The sequence below is a fragment of the Staurois parvus genome, unplaced genomic scaffold (assembly GCF_062004578.1).
Source record: "Staurois parvus isolate SC_StPar_1 unplaced genomic scaffold, SC_StPar_1.0 ptg000146l, whole genome shotgun sequence".
NCBI classification, from domain to species: domain Eukaryota; kingdom Metazoa; phylum Chordata; class Amphibia; order Anura; family Ranidae; genus Staurois; species Staurois parvus.
In genome coordinates, this window is record NW_028317942.1 from 19,769 (window position 1) to 41,358 (window position 21,590).

Genomic DNA, 21,590 nt, shown 5'->3' on the forward strand with positions numbered 1-21,590 from the left:
AACAGAAAATACGCTACTAATCCAATGTGCAAGTTTTAGAAGCCTTAGCCACACTTTAAAATGCAGCACAACTGTACTTTGGATAGGCTCCTCTTTCAAAAGGCTTTCAAACTATAATTCAAGATATGTTTCATTTTGGATATTTTAGTAGCCTTTTGCAGACTGGAATAATGCTTTTCCTGAAAAAGTTATACGTACCAAAACATTGAAGGACATTATTCCTAAACATATGACATGGATTTTTTAATTTTGAAAGGGAAGAGTTCACATCCAGTGCCAAGCAAGGAATTGGTAATAATACAAGTTTTGCAGCAGAAATAACATTTTAAAATGGTAAGCAATTCTATAAATATAATTTATAAAATTACAACCAAATTATGCAGATATAGAAAACAAATTTATGTGTAAAACACAAAGAAATGATAATGAGTATGCTATTTTTTATATTAAAGAATACAAAAAAGTGCCTTTTCTTGCCTAATGGGGCATTTGCAATATCATGCATAATGGAATTTGACCCTGGTCAACCAATAAAGAAAGGGAAATTATTATTTTTTTTTATTTTAGCTCATAATGATCACTGCTGAACATATTTAAAATTTTGGAGGAGAAATAGCTAGTTCTCTGGTTTCTCTGTATATAGTGCAATACTTTTGGCATCATTCCTATCAACGTTAGATAATGTATATTCTGGTAACTGGCAGCCAAAGTAGCATCTACTGCCTGGTCCCAAAGCACCATTTAGATGGCAACCAATGTAAACTTCTACTGCCTCCTTTTTGTTGCAAATTGCTGTAGTATACTTGGTGCTATTGAGTAACATTTCATCAACCAACTTATATAGAATTGGAAATAAATGCATCAATTAAATTGAGCAAGAGGGGACCAACATCTACATGTACATTTGTCTAATCAACTGAGAATCATGCAATATAGGAATCCAATCAAATGTGTTTAATGAATTATATAATTCTCTGCAGGCTGTAGAAATTTGCATGCATATTTTCAGAAGAATTTGAAATTCACAATTTCCTGATTTGCCCATCTGCCAGTGAACTGGTAAAAGGCTTTTGTTAGCTTTTCTTGACTTTTATCTCATGGAAATAGACTGATATGAAGTATGATATGCTATATCAGTGGTTGCCAAACTGCAGCCTGCGGGTCCAATGTGGCCCTTTTCTTTTATCTTGCCCTTGGGGCATTATTTCCCCCACTGTCAGCAACACATCCTGCCATTGACACCGACAATGGGGCACTATTCCACCCACTGACACCAATGATGAGGCATTATTCCTTCCATTGATACCAATGATGGGGCACTAGTCCTCCAACTGATAGCAATGATAGGGCACTATTTCTCCCACTAATGCCAATATTGGGGCACTGTTCTTCCCATTGATACCAACGATGGGGCATTGTTTACTCCCACTGATGCTGGGACACTTTCTTCTCCCACTGGCCACAGTTCGGCCACCTAAAGTTTGAAGTACAGTAAACTGGCTCTTTGTTTAGAAAGTTTGGAGATCCCTGTACTATGTGATATCTAGTAGTCTTGCTTGCCTGTTTTGTTCTAGACCTACTGTTTAAAAATATTCAAATTTAGGTAGCAAAGCTTCATGTTTATTAAGAAAACACTGTAGTGGCGCAGATGTCTTTGAAAAAAATGTTTTTTTAGTTACATGGGAATGTGAATCTTTGTTTATTATTATTAATTATTATTATACGGGATTTAAATAGCACCAACAGTTTGTAATGTCTGCCTTCATTTTTTAAAACATTGTGCAGTTACAATACAATTTGGTACAAGAGGAATTAGCGAGCCCTGCTCATTAGAGCTTACAGTCTAAGGGGAGAGTCAAGTGATACAAAAGGGATGAGCTGATGGAGAAAATAAAACTGTGGATAGATTAGGAGACTTTGTCTTCTTATATAGTTTTTCATTATTGGTCAGTTTCTTGTTCACATTCCCAACATATAAAGGCTGCATAGTTCACTTGACCACCATTAGATATGGCAGAGAACAGTACATATCATTATGGCTTAATGTTTTTTTAGTTCAGTTTTGTGTCCCCCTCTTATAAAGTCCATCCAATGATATAGGGTATACTAACTGTTATCTGCCTGGCAAGGAACTTGTACATTTGCGACCCTCCTGAATTGGTATATATGTCCATATTCCTGATGTACTGGTATGACATTGTTCGGGGGCCCCACTTTTCTTTAACTTTCAAAGAAGTTCAGATATTATACCCAGCTAATAACCAGCTCTATACTGGTAAAATTGCAAACTTCATAGATAAAGTCTTTACCAGCCAGTCATCAGACCAGCTGACTTCATAGCTAGCTAGAGCAAAATTAGCATAAATCATTAGCTGGAAATCATATCAAGATAGTTGTAATTCAAAAGCTTACATGAATCGCTAAAAGTAAATAGCAGAGTAAAAGCAGCCATTGCGAATACAAATGTTAGCAGCCCCCAACAGGTTTCCAACACTGCAAGGGTTAAATGCTCATTTTTGGCTAGATTACAGTTTAAAAATAGTTTTACTTACCTAGCTCTCACAGTCTTCAACTTCTCCCAGTGACTCATCCCCTGAAGCCACTTCTCTTCATGTCTCTGTCAGTCACAGGCATTCTGATGTCATCACATACATGTAGGGCCAGCAGTCCTGTGTTGAAAGTGAGAACACCGAGGGACTTCCAGCAACCTGGATCAATAGAGAGAAGAGGGGATCAGAAGAGCACAGACTGCCAGGGGTGCAAGGGATAAGGTAAGTAAAATTGCTTTTAATAGTACCCTAGACAAAAGTGGGCATTTAACCCTTGCAATGCAGTGGAAGCCCAACTATAGAGAAAACTTTACATTTTCCTTTGAGTTTATGTTTAAATGGTAGATGCAACTTATCAGGCACAGAACATGGAAATATAATTGTATTCAGTACATAAAGGTTCAACTACTTATCAAAACAGAAAAATCTTCCCTATGACAGAAATTTACCTGGTTTTCAGACAATAGAGGATTAAACATCTGTACTGCAGTGCCATCTTCTGTTAACAAAATAATATTCTGCTACAAGTGAAAGTGTCTGTTTTGTCTCATTATTAACATGCAAATATAGTTTGTTACAAATTAAAATGTCTACAAGGAAAACAAACAAAACACTTGTGAGTTAGTCCTAATATATTAATTAACAACTGTATGTCCTGAGTCATGTATTATGTAATATCTGGACAACCTCCACAACAGGGAAATTGATTAACGTTAATCAGTGCATAAATTACTATATTAGTGATCATTTAAAGATGATTTAGAATAAGATTGATCAAAGTGTTCTCTATATCAATTTATTTCACTACAAGATTAGAGCTGCAGTTGCTGTAGGTCATATCTTTTTTTTTTTTTTTTTTTTTTTAATTGGCACTCGAGGTGCAGTTAGGTTTTTACAAATAAAATTTTAAAAAATGATAGTAATCAGGAAAAGTGTATGTGATAAAAAAAATGCATGCTGTCAAGGTCTTAAAGGTACATTAGTCAAATTTTACTTGCTAACTGAAAAGATGCAGTCTACCCTCTAAATGATATTAGGCTGCCATTAATATTGTAGTTGTCCTGTGGTGGTGTCTCTAGGTCAAACCACAGGGCAAATGTCGCTAGTCAGATGATCCTGATGAAGGGCTGGAACACCTCAAATTTAAGCTAGGTGCACACTGTCCGAAAAGTTGCTCTGTTCCTGCTGAACCAACTGACTTTCAATGTGTACAGCAGTCTGTCTGGCAGAAGCTGATCTAAGGACTGGCTTTGGTAAAAGGCACATGCTGGAAAACCAGCATCTCATCAGCCCTTCCTGCCAATGGCTGTGAGCACTGATCAGTGTATTCCGGTGGAGGGGAAGTCTTCCTGCTTGAATACAATAGCACAATGGGGGAGATCGCTGCACCAACATCGCTTCTGTTGGTATGGCGATCTTGCAGTGTGTACTGAGCTTAAGGTCTGTTGGTGGTATGTTAAAAAAATTGCCACCCAGCAGATTCTTTTCAGGGAACTTCATATGAGGGAGATTTACTAAAACTGGGGTGTGCAAATTCTGGTGCAGCTTTACAGAGAAACCCTTGTGGTTTTACATATTGCTACCAAGGATTATCCATGGATGACAGATCTGAATGGCTTCCTAGTATGCAATGGTGTTGATTTACTAAAACTGGAGAGTGCAAAATCTGGTGTAGTTCTGCATAGAAACCAATCGGCTTCCAGATTTTATTATCAAAGCTTAATTGAGCAAGCTGAAGTTAGAAGCTGATTGGCTATCATGCACAGCTGCACCAGATTCTGAGTGCTCCAATTTCAGTAAAAAATACCCACTGTGTTAATAATACCTGAATGTATAGAACCTGGTCAGACCTTTTGACAATCGCTACTATTTTCCACTCAGGGATATGCTATGCAGGGTCTTTGCAGCATCGCAGGCAGAATAAATGCAGCTTTATAGTTAAAGCAAAACTAAAGTCTACATCATGGTGTGTGCAATTTCTATACCATTACGTACTGGCACATTATATAACACTTAGCTTCCAAAGCAACTTTTCCAACAGCACAACTTCTGCGATCTCCCTTATCCTCTATGCTGATGCTGACATCTTTGCCCTGTCTTTTTCTAGGTTTAACCTTCTTGATTGGTTGGCTTGGAATGATGTTACTGTTGCTCATGCACAGGGGAGTTAATTCATCTTGGCACCTGAGCAGCGTGGCATAGGGTACACTCAGCAGATAATTGCCAGCAGGTAAAGCAGAAGCTCTTATTGTGGAAGCCACATACAAAGTCAAAAGCCTACCTGGTAGCAATTTTTTGTAAAGCACTTTAGTACCAATGTAAAAGATAACTCTACATATGAAAAAAACATATACTATGTAAAAACAAATATAGCCTATACAGTTGTTAGACAAGCCATATTGCAATTTAATGATATTAAAAATTACATTTCCCTTTTATCCTGCAGTGCTGTAATTTTCAATAAAATACAATGCAAAATGTTTCCTGCTTGTATAATTGGCTCACTGATTTTCACAGAAATCTTCATGAGGATATAGATCAGATTTTAGGCACCCTCTGCGATAAAAAATTATTTTTGGTGCGATTCGCCCCAAGGTCTAAATACTTTTAAAGAAATGTTGACACTGCAACTTTTCTCATCTGAACACTGAAAATGCACCAGCTGATTACAATAAATCAGACTTTCCCATTCAGAATTAGTATGCAAAGGATATGGTCAGACCGCTATTTCTTCTGTTTTGTTCACAGTAAAAGTAGAGCTACTCTTTAAGCAGTGGTAATTAAAATGTTAGCCGTTTTGATCTCTTTTGTTTAAAGTCTATCTCTAGTCAAAACGTTTATGTAAAGTTGTGGATACATCTATAAAAAGTTAAAACTGAAGTTTTTAAATCTGTCTACATTGAGGTTATTTATGTTTGTTTCCTGTCACAAGGACACTCTTTTACACTATAAAATGCAGGGGTGTCACTGATGCAAGATGTGATAGGCAACAATGCAAGTTGGAAGAGAAGAAGAGAAGCAAACCATATGGAGTTTCTCATCCGTATCCACTGAAAAAGCTGCATTTACTGACAGTTATTTCCCAGTGGAGAGATTTACCTTTCATGCCTGTTTCAGTCCTAGTAACAAAAGGCCAGCAAATAAAGGGAAATCTCTCTGTCAAAAAGGCAGATAGTCGGGAAAGGGGGTTGGGGTGGCTTACCATGATAGTGACACTATAGGAAATATTTACACTGTACATTGATTGTAGAACTTGTAAGAGAAGCAGATGAGCATAAAAACAACCATTTTGTGTGTAATACCTGGGGGCATCTAGGTATATACTGTACAATGTGTAAATATGCATATGATCATGCATATTAAAGAATGTTACCCCAACATTTCATATTCCTGGTATGTTCCCACTGTACCACGTACTTCCTGTTAAAAACTGATAACACTAGGCATGAGTGCATAGCATACAGCATGGTCTGGCTCTAGTTTTATGGCTGTGCTGGGAACTGAACTCCTCTAGTGATTGGACTTGTGACACACCTCCCCCCCTTGCTCAGCCATTTGCTGAGAAGACTAGTGTACTGCTGTTTTTCCTCCCCTAGCTCTAAGCTTCTTATGAAGTGGAAAACCGGGGTTATGTGATCACTTATAAAAAAAAAAAAAAAAGTATTTATAATGTTTTTAATATGTACACACAAATGTTTTGCTTTTTTTATTTTAAACTGAATGGGTTGTTTTACAAGGTAGGGGTTTACATATATTTATATGTATCCCTTACATGTTATCTGTCCCTTCAATTTTGAAACATTAACAGCAAAATGCAATATACTAAATAAGCCACCTAGAAAAAAATTACTAACATTTATTTCAGCAACAGCAATAAATACACCAGCCTTTGCATTCATAGTATGCTGCTGTATAATATGTGATACTATACCCATGCTTTAAATGTGTGTAATACAAAATCTGTAATTATTTTGCTGACCTAAAATATTTTCTTGAATTTAGTTTACTTTTACTAGTAATCTTATACTGTCATGTTTGATTCACTAAAGTAGATCTTGTAAGTCTCTTGAGAACTAGTTTGAGGACCATTAATCCAATAAATTCTTTCTTGAAAAAAATGGTGTTTTTTCCCCTTATGCTTGTATGGTTCTTGCAATTTCTTTGCCTTATATAATAGTATAAAATGCACAATAACATATTAAAAACCCGAGGGCATGTAGAATTATTAGCATTTCAAAATGTTCAGCTTGTCCTGTGATTATAGAAGCAAGGTCTTGGCAGCCTGGTCTTGACTCCTTGAGTTATATTACTTCATTGTGTTGATGCACTTGGCTTTGCGCCTTGTAGACTAGTAAAATCATATTTTTTATTTGTATATTTATATTCCTGTTTCATGTGAATACTTCCCTTCTTGTATGGTGTTGAAATAATAGAGAAGCTGTTATAGAAAATATTTTTTCAGATGATGTTTATTTGGGCATGCAGACTTGTTTTCGGACAATGGTTAAAGCAATTAAAGAGATCTGGGGAAACAAGATTCTGTATTTATGCTCCACTTGTCACTTATGTAAGATATGGAAATGAATCCCCCCTGCACTTCATGGGCTGACTTAGATGTTTTCAAATAAAGTTGTATAAAACATAGCTGCCAAAAGCTGTAAGGCTGATAGCATATTTCTCATGGTTGGTACAAAGTGGGAAGCTAGGGAACCATTATAGGATCACAATTATTTGTCTCAATGCTCAGAACAAGTAGCCCAACTTGTATAGATGTAACTGTGTTCTATGAATGTTTAAATATAACAAAGCCACACGTTGAAGAACAGAGTTGAAGCTCTGGATTGCACAGGAAAAATTGGCAGCTATTGTATGACAACTACACTTACAAGCAAGTGAAGTCATCATTTGGTAAGATTTTTCTCCTAATCAGTGCAGGAGTAAGCTTCCTCCCTTTACATGTACTAATTAACCATAGGTCAGGTCAATTTAGACCTCATGTGGGCACTTGTTTCCCATATTCCTTACTATTCATCACATTACTTCTAAGCTGGGTACACACGGGCCGAATATCAGCCAGTTCAGTGGGAACCAGCTGACATTAGGACTGTGTGTACAGTTGTCCTTCCAAAAGATGCTGGTTTAAGGAACAGCTTTTGTCAAAGGGACATGCTGTAAAAACGGCATCCAATCAGTGAGCAATGGCTGCAAGCAGTGGTTAGTGTGTTCTGGCAGGCAGGGAGATCCCTCTATCAGAACACAAGGGCACAAAGGGAGAGATCACTGTACTAACATCCCTTAGTACAGTGATCTCTGAGGTTTTTTTGATCAGCCCACTGGGTTGAATGAAAAAGAACTTAATCTGCGTACCAGGCTTAAGGAAAAGGAAAAATGCTGCAAACAGTAGAAAATATTTTAACAGAAATACCAATTATTACCCAATACAAGGTATGTCACTTTAACAAAATAAATACTGCTGACAGGTATAAGGTTCCATCTTACTTAGCCTGAATGTTAGCCTGTTCTTATTGGTCAATACCTCAGCACCTTTAGTAGAGTTGAAGCCCGCCTATGACCTCCTGCCTTCTACACATTCCTTTTGGCCAATGAGAAAAGCCACTAAAGTGAAAGGCCAATTATAATGTTTTGGAGAATGTGGAAAAGTTTCACTGCTGCCAAGAGGTATAGGTTCCTTGCCTGACCACAACAGTTTGAAAGAGGGAGATTAAAAGCTGTTACAGATCCAGGTGCCTGCTTTTAATAACTGCCATCAGATGTTTCTGTTTATCAAATTTACTTTAAGGATTGTATTAGCTCTAAAGCATAAATGTGCCTACATTGAGTTTAGTACTGCAGTGATTGTGATAAAGATAGATCTAACATCTTACATTGTAATCAATATGAAATATTCCCATCAATGAAAGCACAGGTGATCAAACAAATACTAAATGTGCAATGAAGAAAACATTATACTGTATAATGCAAGTATTGGCTTACTTGACCTGTTATGGCTGACAATACTCCATAGTTACCTTAACCTGTGGCATCAATTCGGATTTCACATTACTGGAGTCAGATCAGGCAAGGGATGATTTATGATTTGTTGTTTAAAGGTTTCTGAACTTTGTTCATTGTGATTGTTCTTTGCACTAGTTTACTAAATAAGCCTTTAGAAATCTATAGCTTCTGTTCTGACCATCTGTTTTTACAGAGTGGTCACCAAGGTATGCCTGCACGTTACCTGCTAAAGGCTGATGTTTATAACTTCTTAAACTTGAGTTCCTCAGAACACAATCAAGACTATCAACCTTTACAATCATGTGTGATGCATTCTTAAAGTGTTACTAAAGCCACGACCCTGCCTTCACTATATCTGGTCTCCCACAGTACACGGAAATGCATTTATTTTAGTAAATATAAACTGCTAAATACATTTTCTCATCAGCGGTTAGAGCAGTCTTGTGACTTCTATCAGTGTTCAGCAGAGAATTGGTTACAGCTTGTAGGAGGTGTTTTCATTCTCCCCTGACTGACCTGTGAGGCTGCAGGACCCATGACCCTCTGCCTGGACAGCACTGATTCTGTACTGATCACACACACTCTCCCAAGAGACAACAAAAAGACCAATACACACCAAGCTGAGCATGTGCAGCTTGCCCCCAAGGCTCTGTGCTATCAGCAGATAGATTGGGGACTGTGGATGAAGGGGAGGATCAGAGAAGACAAGATCAAACATCCTTTTAATATAATTTGGAGGATTAACCCCTTAGGTTTCACAGTCAGTATAACAAGTATGCTTTACTGCATATAAAGACTGATGTTAATATTGTGGGTTTAGTAACACTTTAAAAGCATAACTTTACAACATCTGTCTGAGTTTTGATAATGTGTTTCTGTTATTCTGTTTGGTGCTGTTCTAAATAATAATAATACAATTAATATTCAATATGCTTAAACATTTTATTTGCTAGTAAGTGGCTTTTTGTTCATATATGCTTAGAACAAGTTTTGGTTTAAATCAGCTTTGTCTTCTTATTTGTGCAGTAATGAATACAGAACTCACTTTTAATCATGGTTGCAACATGGCCATTTTAGTTAAACTAAGACCAATATTGCTATATATAAGCCATTACTATCACAGCAAGCACAATGCATTCATCTTGCCAAATTTCCCTAAAGTGAAAATTCACAATTCTCTTTTGATAAAGCTGGCAAAAAGTTTTGTTGAAATGCCAAGAAATGGAAATCTACATCTGTCACCAAAGAGGCAGAACCATGCAGCTCATGTTTTGTCACTTGTTTAGAAAGAAAATCAATTTCTTACCCTGTTATAACAATTATGCTGCCTATAATCACTCTAAAACATGAAGCCTGGGATTGTAGTTCACTTCACATGCCTCTGTGGCCTCCATTCTTATAAATGTCTGAAGAAAAAATACATTTAAAGAATGATTTTTCTTGCCAAAAATATTGTTCTCTTTGAGTTTGATGTTTTATAGGCTTCATATATTCAAATCTATAATATAAAATAATAATAATAATGTACAAACAAATGGCAGGACTTATATTTAAGGCCATATGCACCCTTTGGTTCTTTGTTGTGTCTGTGTGAAATTTGCTGCAAGTCTGCCAGTCATGGTCTGTTTAATTAAAAAAATAGACTGTCTGAATGTCTAATGCAATTAAACACTCATGATAGATGCCAAAGTCTGTCATATTTGCTAGGCTGTTGATCACATGAGACATCTTGGGAGCAACCTTTTTTAATGGTAGGAAAAAGGTATTCTTTTATTGCCATGTCCTATTTCATGGGAAGTTTGAGTTCAAGATCTAGGTCTACTTTAAAATGTCTTAGTAGAATGTGAATATGTGTAAATAAAAGCAACCCATGCTAAATCAATTAAACACTTTATCTCTAGCAGTTAATTATACCATATGGTAATTTTGGTTACAGGTTTTTTTCATTTAGCAATATCTTAAAGGATAAGTTCACTTTTGGAACATGTTACCATAGCCGCAGCGCCCCCCCCCCCCTTCCTCTGACCAGATAGTACAGGGAGAAGTTTCCCCGTACTATCTGTCAGTTTTGAAAACAGCGTGGCCATGCGGGGCTCCGCCTACACGGCCGCATCACTCATTCACAGAGTTTTGTTTCTCTTTCTCCACAATTGCATATTTATTTTCCCCGGGGATCAACTTTTGCTAAGGAATACTGCAGTAAATTCTCCCCACTTACCACCTCCTAAGCCTTCTTTTGCTGTATTAATCTGCAGCACAAATTCCTGGTTGAAGTTGGGGAAATCAGTACTGAGCATCTACTGTCTCATTGGTTCTGGGGTCCATATGATCATTGTGGTCTTGCTTTCTTTATGAGAAGGGTTGTCAAAATACAACTCTTTGGTAGAAATGCACTTTTTTAAAAAGGAGCTATACCAGTTCTGTAAGACTTTACTTCCCCTTCCCAATGATAGACAGACAATAAGCAAGTTGCACATGTTTTGGATTAGCTGTCAGACCAGCATCCCTGCTGTCATCAAGGACAGCCTACACCTTGAGTAAGTGACTCTCTCCGACTATGCTGAAGAAGACCACATCATCTAAATAAGTGGATACATAGTTTTAATAGGGCTTAAGAATAGAGGCAAACATCTGCTGGGAGAAAGCTATGGACCTATGCAAGCCAAATGGCAATCTTGTATACTAAAAGTGTCTTCTAGCATAGGAAAAAAACAATTTTTTTTTATCTGGTCTGTTAGCAGTACTGACCAACAATCTTTGTTGAGATCAAGTGGTGTTGTATATTCCATCTATCCTGGGCATAGGGTATGCATAAAATTGTATTTCCTAAAGTCATTACAGAATCGAAGTGAGGGCAATAGAACTGGACCAGTTACTGTGTGATTCTTTTAAAATTACAAATTCTATATTTTTTTTTATCTCTAGATATGGCTTGGTGACAGACTAATGTCACCAAGGTTAATGTTCATGCCTGGTTTGGTCATATCTAGTTTTATGACAGTCATTAGGTCCACAAATTCTGAAAAATTATGTCAGCATATTTTACCCCAAGGACAGGCCCTTGTTATAGCTTAGGGGAGTCAGGGTCATGGGATTGTCTACCGTTCCATGGCTTGAATTGTTTCACATGATCTTTTTATAAAGGATTTGTTTTACCTGGATGGTGTACCCTAGAATTAACCCCCCAACTTGTTCTACAGTTTCATAGGGCCCTTGCCAATTTGCCAGAAATGCATTTTCAACTGATGGGATCACTCATCACTTCTGAAGTTAATCAAACCTTTCAACTATTGATTTGTAGATGGTACACAGAAGTACACAATTGGGTAATTTTCAATAATTTACATAACCCTTTGTAACACCTTTCCTTTAGAACAGGGGTCTCCAAACTTTTCAAACAAAGGGACAGTTTACTGTCCTTCAGACTTTAGGAGGGTTGGGTTGTGGCCAGTGGGGGTAAAAATGTCCTGGGCCCAGCATCAGTGAAAATAAACATTGCCTCAGGGTTGGTTTTCAGTATGAAGAAGAGTAGTCCTCCATCATTGGTGTCAGTGGAAAGAATAGTACCCTATCATTTGTATCAGTGGGAGGGATAGTGCCCCATCATTTGTATCAGTGGGTGGAATAGTGCCCTATCATATGTATCAGTGGGAGGAATAGTGCCCCATCATTTGTATCATTGGGAAGAATAGTGCCCCATTGTTTATATCAGTGGGAGGAATAGTGCCCCATCATTGGTACTAGCGGGAAGAACAGTGCCAAATCATTTGTATTAGTGGGATGAATAGTGCCCCAACGTTTGTATCAGTGGGAGGAATAGTGCCCCATTGTTTATATCAGTGGGAGGAATAGTGCCCTATCATTGGTACTAGCGGGAAGAACAGTGCCAAATCATTTGTATTAGTGGGATGAATAGTGCCCTAACGTTTGTATCAGCGGGAGGAATAGTGCCCCATCATTGGTATCAGTGGGAGGAATAGTGCCCTGTCGTTGGTATTAGTCGGAGGAATAGTGCCCCGTTGTTGGTATCAGTGGAGGAATAGTGCCCCATCATTTGTATCAGTGGGAGGAATAGTGCCCCAACATATGTATCAGTGGGAGGAATAGTGTCCTATCGTTGGTATCAATGGAGGAATAGTGCCCCATTGTTAGTGTCAGAGGGAGGAATAGTGCCCCAAGGGCCATATAAAGGCTGACAATGGGCCACATCTGGCCCTTGGGCCGCAGTTTGGAGACCCCTGCTTTAGAATACCAACACATGTTAACAATAGAAAAAGTTCCTTGGAAATGCTTTTTACTGAAGGATTCCTTAAGTGATTGCCTCTGGATACCAGATAGCATAATCTGACTCTACAAAAATATGCTGCAGTGCTGAATTGACCAGGGGGTCCATGAGATTCATGGTATTTCTTTCAAAGTGTACTTTAATAACAGGTAGGCGTACCAAAGAGCTTCTGAAATGGTAGGCTTGGGCAGCAATCTAACACAGATGGCTGGAGTCACAATACATTTTTACAAGCTTAAGTACCCCTGGCCAGTAAAACCTTTGAAATACAAATACCAGATCTATGGTATTATTATATCCCAAATGAAACAAGGGCTTGGGCGCATTCCCCTCACATGTTACATAAACCTTTCCCCACAAGTCCCACAATGCCCCAATACCGCACTGTACTTTAAAGACTTTACAACTCTAACTTCATGGTCACAGGTTTTGCAAAAGAGTCCCAATGGCCTGTACAGCAATAGTATAGTTAATGGTATCCCCATGGCATTCAGTAGCCATATACCCTGTCTTTGGCACTGCCAGCTCCTGAAATGCCATGTCCCTCTCAAAGAAGACACTCTGTGGGTTTGATTTACTAAAACTGGAGAGTACAAAATCTGGTGCAGCTTTGCATTGTAGTTATTCAGCTTCTAATTCAGCTTGTTCAATTAGGCTTTGACAATAAAACTTGGAAACCGATTGATTTCTATGCAGAACTGCACAAGATTTTGAACGCTCCAGTTTTAATAAATCAACACCTTTGTGTACTAGGAAGCCATTCAGATCTGTCATCCATGGATGTGTTATCCCCTTCTTAGGAGTATACTTACCCCAGGGCTTAGAGGGCAGATCCCATAGATAATCCTTCGTAGCACAAGCTCATTCACACTCTTGGGGGTCTGTATTCCTCATGCACTGCAATATCCTAACATGCAAACTTCAAATGTAACAGTTGCAGATCACTCTCTCCACAATCTAGTAGGGTTGAGCACTTCTAGTTGCAACCACTTGTTACACAATCATACATCTCAGACTTTGTGTGTTTTCCAATATAATATCACAGGAACATATGATGCACTTGGATGGGCTTGGTAACTTTTGAGCATACAGAAAATAAAAAAAGACTAGCGTTTCATGAAATAGACCTTCAGTATATGAAAAATATATTTAAAAAATAAAAATGCAACAAAGTATAAGATAATGGTGTATCACCTCATATTATAAACATACTATTTTAAAATTACAGCAAATCAATTAAGACCATCGCGGAGATATTACTGCGTGCTAAACATAAAAAAGCTGTCATTTGCTATGTCCCTTTGCTGTCACATGAAGCTGGACATTCTTTAACAATAGAGGGTAAACAAGGATGCAAAACAGATACATGCAGTAGTGCAGTGAAACCTTTATTTAAATAGTGCGCATAAAACAGGATTGCATTCAAAAGTGTGGAGGGCACACATGTAAGAAAGCTTGGCCTCAGAGACCTGTAAAGTGCCAAGTATAAAAGGTGCGCAACCAGCGCTATGTGCAGGAAGATGGATTGTGCTGCATATACTCTGAAAATGCTGGTATAAGGATCAAACGGCTATGCTGAATTTACAGAAATGAGAATTGTTTGCTGAGTGTCTGCAGAGTGTTCCATCTTACTGTTCATAGTGGTGACTGCCCCAACTGCGAGGTTGATACCGGATTTTTTAAGGCTCTTTCATTCCACTGGGGAGCCTGGAGCCACAGGAAACAACTTCCCCCAAAGTAAGAAGGAGGCACTCAGTTGCAGGAAGGAATGAGGAAACAGATGTTCACTAATAGCCCGGGAAAGAACGTGTACTACATCACTTCTGTGGTCACTACTGTCATTCCATAGCTAGTGTAGCTATTCCAGCAGGATCTGTACTAGAATAACTAAACTGAAAAGCAGAGAAGACATTTGGGGTTTAATAGACCCCCCAATGTCTCCATAAAGAGGACCTGCCACCTGCCCCGGCTATCACTTGTTAGTCCCTTGTGATGGAAATAGCGTAAAAAAAAAATATATATTGTTTTATTTAACTAAAAATGTATAGCATAGAATGCAGATTTTAACATGCGTACAACAAATAAAAAACCTGCTCTGGTAGACATGTGGTTAAAGTACAGAGACGTACAGCACTAGCCTGTCAAATTCAGAAGTCTGGACAATAATTACACCTCATCTTGGCCCATGCCCTTGAAAAAACAGTCTCAAAGAAGGGCTCCAGTGTGAACAATAAAAAAAAATCAACAGGCATCTCTGCATCTTAGATGAATCTTGCACAGTGTATTAAAGGGATGGAACACTCTTAGGATGGGATGGACCCCTGAAAAACACTAATGCTGTTTGCCTTTTTACTGTTTGATCTCTACAGCTGCAACGTTTTACAAACTACAAAACATCATAGTGTCCTTCTGCTGGCCATGTGTAAGTGGAAGATACAAGGATGGATTTCTATCACCATTGCATGCTGTATGAGACTTTCTGGGCTCAGAACAGAGATCCTTTTATCTTGACATTTCTTCAGCCATGATGCTCATTTTTGCATTCCTGTGTTTTTCATTTTTATTTTTTCTGTTCCTAAATGTTATGTAAATCAAACAAACAATTCTCATACAAATTGTTGGATATTTGATAAATTTGTACAAACACTAAGGTAGTCCCATAATCCTTTAATAAAACACTTCTAAAACTTAAGACAGACACTAGCTTTTTTTTTTTTAACTTTTCTTAACTGGTTCAGCTCCACCCCATAGCAGAAATACTGCTACAGGGCAGCAGCTGTGCACAAAACCATGTGTATATATACGTGATTTAGCATTTCTGGGTAGGGGGCATGCTAGAGGCGCGCGCACCCTACACACACCGTCTTTCACAACCACGGCTGTCAATCACCGGGTCCTGGCTGGTGATTACTCGCCGACACCTGGTGATTGCCAAGGATTGGGGGGGAGAACTGTTAGTAAACAAAACAGCTCATCTCCTTGTCAGCTGTGACACACTACTTTGCATGGCTGTGCACAGCACAGCCATGCAAAGCAGTGCGCCTACAGTGAAGCACAAACACAGAACATTGTGTAAAACAGCACACAGTTAACCCTTTGCCCCAAATGTTAACCCCTGCATGCCCAGTGCCATTAGTACAATGTCAGTGCTTTTTATTAGCACTGATCACTGTATTGGTTTAACTGGGGATGTCAGTGAAACCAAGTCAGCCTGCCGCAGACCTGCAGTCCTGCTATAAGTTGCTGATTGCTGCCATTACTAGTAAAAATTAAAAAAAAAAAACCCAGTATATATACTGCCATTTGCAAACGCTATAACTTTCACGTAAACCAATTAATTTATGAGGACATTTGATTTTTTTAAATTTTTTTACTGGACATGTTTAGTAGCAAAAAGTGAAAAATATTGTTTTTCTCAAAATGATCAGGTTTTTTTTTTTATGGCACAAGAAAATAACAAATACCACCAAAAGAAAGCTCTATTCATGGGAAAAAAAAGGACGTAAATTTCATTAGGGTGCAGAGTTGCATGACAGCAAAATTGTCAGTTAAAGTAACGCAGTGCCATAATGCAAAAAATGTCCTGGTCAGGAAGGGGGGTAAATCCTCTGGAGGGCAAGTGTTTAAATACTCAAATCTCTTGGCAGAAATTATATTTTCTGCGCCTCAATCCAGTTCTGTATAAAGGCATAGTTGAATTAAGCTCAAACCCATAATCACAAGTGTTCTCACACTCACTAGTCCTAGAGGCTGTCAGAATATGATATGCACTGGGTAATGTGGTCAAATTCTGGTGCCTCTTATTTAGTCCTATTTAGAGAAACTATGCAGCAAAATGAAGACTGAGGTATGAAAATAGAGGGTCTGAGCACAATGTCTGCCTGACTTAATATCTACAGTATTTCTGTGATTTCAATTAGTCTTTTATCTCAAATGATCATGGTATGTTACTGCTGTATGTGATTGACCACTACTACATTTTAGTGGTTAAGATAAGAGTCCAAGTGCCTGACACATCACACTCAAAACTTTTCTAACTTTTTTGTAAAAGTGTACAGACACACAAAAGTAGTCCCATGAACTTTTAATATAACACTTCTAATATTCAAAGACTAAGCTTTGGCTTTTTAACTAATAAATATGTCTATCTTGTATTACATTATTAAATTAACAATGCTTTCAATACTAACCTACATTACTAAGGCAGAGATGAGCAATCCTATCCATATGAAAGCTACATTCCAAAATGACTCACTAGGTCAAAAGAAATGATCTATTTTGCCATGTGTTTCCAATATTTAATTAAAAGGGTGGTAGATTTTCTTTTCAATGCCATTACAGGCAATTTGAAAAGTCAATTGTTTCCACTGGGCTAAATTTATAATCTTTGTTATAACTCTTTATGTTTGATAATGTCTGTATAGTTAAAGATTTCAGTGTTAAGTGAATGAACTGCAGAACTTAGGTACCAACAATTATTTTATTATTTTGTACATTCTATATAAAAATACACAATAATAATATATCAATGTAGTTTAGTACTATATTATTTTTAATGATATGTAAAACTGAAAGTAAAGAGATATATTAGCTAAGTCACAGAACTGCTGCAGTTTTGAGAAACCAATTAAGAAAACAATAGTTATTGCTTCTAGAGATGGTCAAACTTAATCTTTTGAAACAAGATTTGACCCATTTCTGACAGGTTCTCACCAGGCTCTTTGACACTTTGCCTGTCAAAATGACAGAATGTTCCCCTTCTTTGAACAACACTTGAGCTGAGACGATTCAAGCTTTATGAAACTATTATGCCTGGTAGCGTTTCATATAAAGGTTTATAGGTTAAAGTGTTTGTAAAGGAAATTAAAAACAAAAAAAAGTCATACATACTGTACATACTCAATGGTTTTGCACAGGTCAGCCCCAGTCCTCTTCTCAGGTTCCCAGCCAGTGTTCTGGGTCCCCCACCCTGATGCGTGCTCACACCTAACCCAGTTCTGTGCTTCTATAAAACACAGAGTGTGGCTCATTCCAGCCCCAACTCCTTCATCAATGGCTGCGACTGGCAGTGGCTCCTGGTGCTGCATCTCAGCCATTGAGGAGGAAGGGACCCAGGAGAGCCACTGTTCTAGTGGATCAAGATCAGGCTCAGGTAAGTATTAGGGGAGCTGAGGAGGGAGCTGCACACTGATGGTTTTTAACCTTCATGCATAGAATGCAGGTGAAAATACCTTCAGCCTTCAGAACCACTTTAATTGTTTACACAAGAAGAAACCTTGGCTTAGACCATGACATTATTTTAAATTATATAATGTAATAGTCAGGTAAGTGCCAAAGTAAAAGGGCTGGAAAACATATACACTAGATTTCAAATAAAGGCATTATAAGAAATAATAATAATAACTTCTGCTGACTAGCTGAATATGTCTCTAAGGATAAGAACCTGTGTTTTGAAGACAACATATTTGTAATCTTCAGAGGAAATAGGGAACATGTTTTCTGTTTTTTATTTTAAAAACAAAATAGCATGGATGGCAAATTTGAAACCATGAAGTAGGAGTTCAGTAGCAGACTAGGCACAACTTTGTAAAATATTTCAATAAAAGTAAAGTAAAAATGGTGAAAGAAAATAAAACTATGTGCAATTTGTGTTCAACAAATAACAAGATAACTATAAAATATGAACATCATTATTCATCTCCCTGTTAGAGCATTATTACCCAATGTTCTAATTATTAATTGCTTCCTTGTACATTAGTGCATAATAGGTAATATTAAGTGACTCAGTGCATTGATTTTGCTGCACTAGAGGGAAAGCTAACAAAATTCTTAATGATTTTTTACAGTTCTAGTTAGCCAGCTGAGTGTGCTACTGCCAGCAATTATTTACATTTTTTTTGTACCTAATTTTCCTCCGGCAATTGAAAATTCCATAAACTTATAATGTGTGTTATATTTCTAAGCCTGAGAAGTATACATAATGACATTTCTTTAATCAGTGGGAAATATTTCTTTTTGTAATTACATTAAAAAATGCCATTTTGGACATTCATCATTCATGTTTTATAAAAGGCTTTGTGCTACCATCTTGTTTTACATGATGAAACAACACTTTAACAGCAGCTAATGTTCTCTTTATATGCTTTTTTAGGTAGGCATGCAGTGGAGTATGTTCATGATTTTAGCACCATGGTCAGCACACATTGCTGATCAATGTTAATTTTTTTTTTACCCGCAATGTTTGCAGTAGTCTAATAATTCCCAGTGTTGTCAAATTTCTATATTGTACAATAAGGCAGCTAGTTAATTTAGGAAGATAACCCTTATAATGAATGAACATATTTAGAGACAGAAGAAAATGGAATACATTTCATGTTAGAACAGGTTTAATACCTTCACTTCGGATCTAAGTAAACTGTATATGCATGCATGATAAACATGTATTGGATTACTGTTATATAAAGGTCTCTAATACCAGGAATTCTTAGATTAAGTAGATTTATATGTAGATGTGGATTTACGGTATATTTTCTGTATAACAGGGTTGCTATACCTAAGTGGTACAAAATATTATTTTAGTTTAGTGAATAAGGTGAAATTTTGGTTACTTTGAATGATCATGTACAAAGGAAAAATACAGAATTTTTGCTTGCATATAATTACATGAATGAAATAAATACAGTTACAGCATTTTCACTAAAGTGAAATTAAATATTAATATTTATCATATATTATCATATTTATCATATATTTTGTAATAAAAACACATTTCAACATGCAGCATATGTGTGTGTGTGTGTGTGTGTGTGTATATAAATGGTTCTCAGAACTAGGGGACACATAGCTTGCAGAAGGAAAAGGATACTGGCGAATACAGGGATTTGCATGTAATCTAGCCACAAACCTGTGTTGATACAAAAATGTTATGTATAATGTGAGGTTAGGTTGTGTCACCGGTATGTGAGCCAGTTAAAAAAAAAACAACACCTTTTTGTTATAATTATGTACTAATGTAAATACATTATGCACACTGCAATATTACTAACATGTCATATGTGCAGTTATGCCTTGCTGATCAACACCTTGTACCTTCAATGTATATTTCATAGGACTACTTTTCTAATTTATGGTATGTTGACATTACTACATAGCTGATAAATAAAAAATGAAATATATATATATTAAATATAAGATAAACACTGTATCTGCATGCGAAAAAATAGCCTTCTAATTTTGTCCTTACTGCAATGATTGCTCTAGATACAGTTATTCTATATTTTCATCCATGCCTAAATTTTTAAGTATTGTAGAAAGCTGATGAAAAGTATTAGTGTGTAATCACTGTATGTGTTTCTATTTGTTTCAGGTTATCAGGATTTCAGCTTCCATCTTCAATAGTAAGCACAGGTTCCATTCTCACACTCTGGTTTACAACAGATTTTGCTGTCAGTGCGCAAGGATTTAGAGCTGTATATGAAGGTAAGTTGGATTTTTTAAATATATTTTTTAGATAAATAATGCATATTGCACTTTTTTTTTGTTAAAATGAGTCAACTGGATAGTCATGCTTCTTTTTGTTACATATATGAAAGAAATAAGCCTAACCCCTAAATATGCGGCCTCTTGGCATCTGGGCCTTGACGCTGAGCAGCCGCATATTTGCGTGACATTAGAAAATACATATGTGCTGAGAGCGTGCGCCGTGCGCGCTCCCAGCACATATGTCCGTGACTCTTCACGATCTCTCTTGCGTACGGGACCTTTTCTGATCATGTGACCGCTGTGACAGCGAATCACGGCGGTCACATGACCCTAAAACCCCGCCTGCCTCCCGGCTTCTGAAACTCTTAAAAGGCCTGGAGGCGCCGGCGCAAAGGGGTTGATATAGAATTTTATAACCAAAACTTTTTTTCTTCACTTTTGATAGAGTGAGGGAGGATTGCAACACCTGGTAGTTTTTTTTCCATCTGTGTCCCATTGCAGAGATTTCCCTTCACTTCCTGTCTCACAGCCACAACAGGAGGTGAGAGAAAATCCCCCCAACTTAAAGACTTCCTGGGTCCCCCCAGGTCACCAGAACTTTCCCCTCTATTACTTTTCTGGAGACATCGCAAACTGTGTGATTTTCTCCACTCTGTCCAAAACAAAAAAAAAAGTTCTGCCTTTAGTTATACTTTAAAGATAATCTACAGGCAAACAGCTGAACACAGTTTAAATGCATACAGTATATGAGAATAAAGCCAGCCTTAAGACCTGACCAATGAGTACTGAAAATAATTCAAACAACTGAGTCTTGTCCCTGTGATTGGACAAAGATAGAAAAGCAACAGACTGATAAGATTGCCTCTCTGTCACACTGCCTGCTCCCCATATCAACATGCTCCTTGCACAGTTTCTCTGGCTTCCAATCTAGGCTCTGCTGTACTGGAGACTGCAAGAGGCTGATACCAAGATTCAGGCACTTACACTAATTGCTGTTAAAAACACACACAATGATTTTTAATGAACACAGACCTACTAGTGTTTCTTTCTTGGAGTTAAGCTTTAATATAAACATTCCTATCAATAGGTTTTACAAATCTTGTTTTGTGAAAACTCATTAAAGTGATATGTATGTAGGGATAGACACATTTTGTGCAAGCTTTTTATTGTTATTGGTGCAGCCCTGCAGTTGTCTTGATGATACAGTGTCTCAGTGAAAAACGTGCAGCCAATATCTACAATGGGAACTGCATTTTCAA

General features: G+C 37.4%; 1 protein-coding gene across 1 annotated transcript in view; it reads left to right on the forward strand.

Annotated features, from left to right (window-relative positions):
• Positions 1-21,590, forward strand: part of LOC149464866 (CUB and sushi domain-containing protein 1-like) — a 1,089,704-nt gene that overhangs the window by 16,337 nt on the left and 1,051,777 nt on the right. Inside the window, exons 3-5 of the mRNA XM_089673951.1 lie at positions 17,868-18,001; positions 19,959-19,978; positions 20,216-20,328. Of these exons, the coding sequence (XP_089530077.1) occupies positions 17,868-18,001; positions 19,959-19,978; positions 20,216-20,328 (267 nt within the window). The remainder of the gene's footprint in view (positions 1-17,867; positions 18,002-19,958; positions 19,979-20,215; positions 20,329-21,590) is intronic.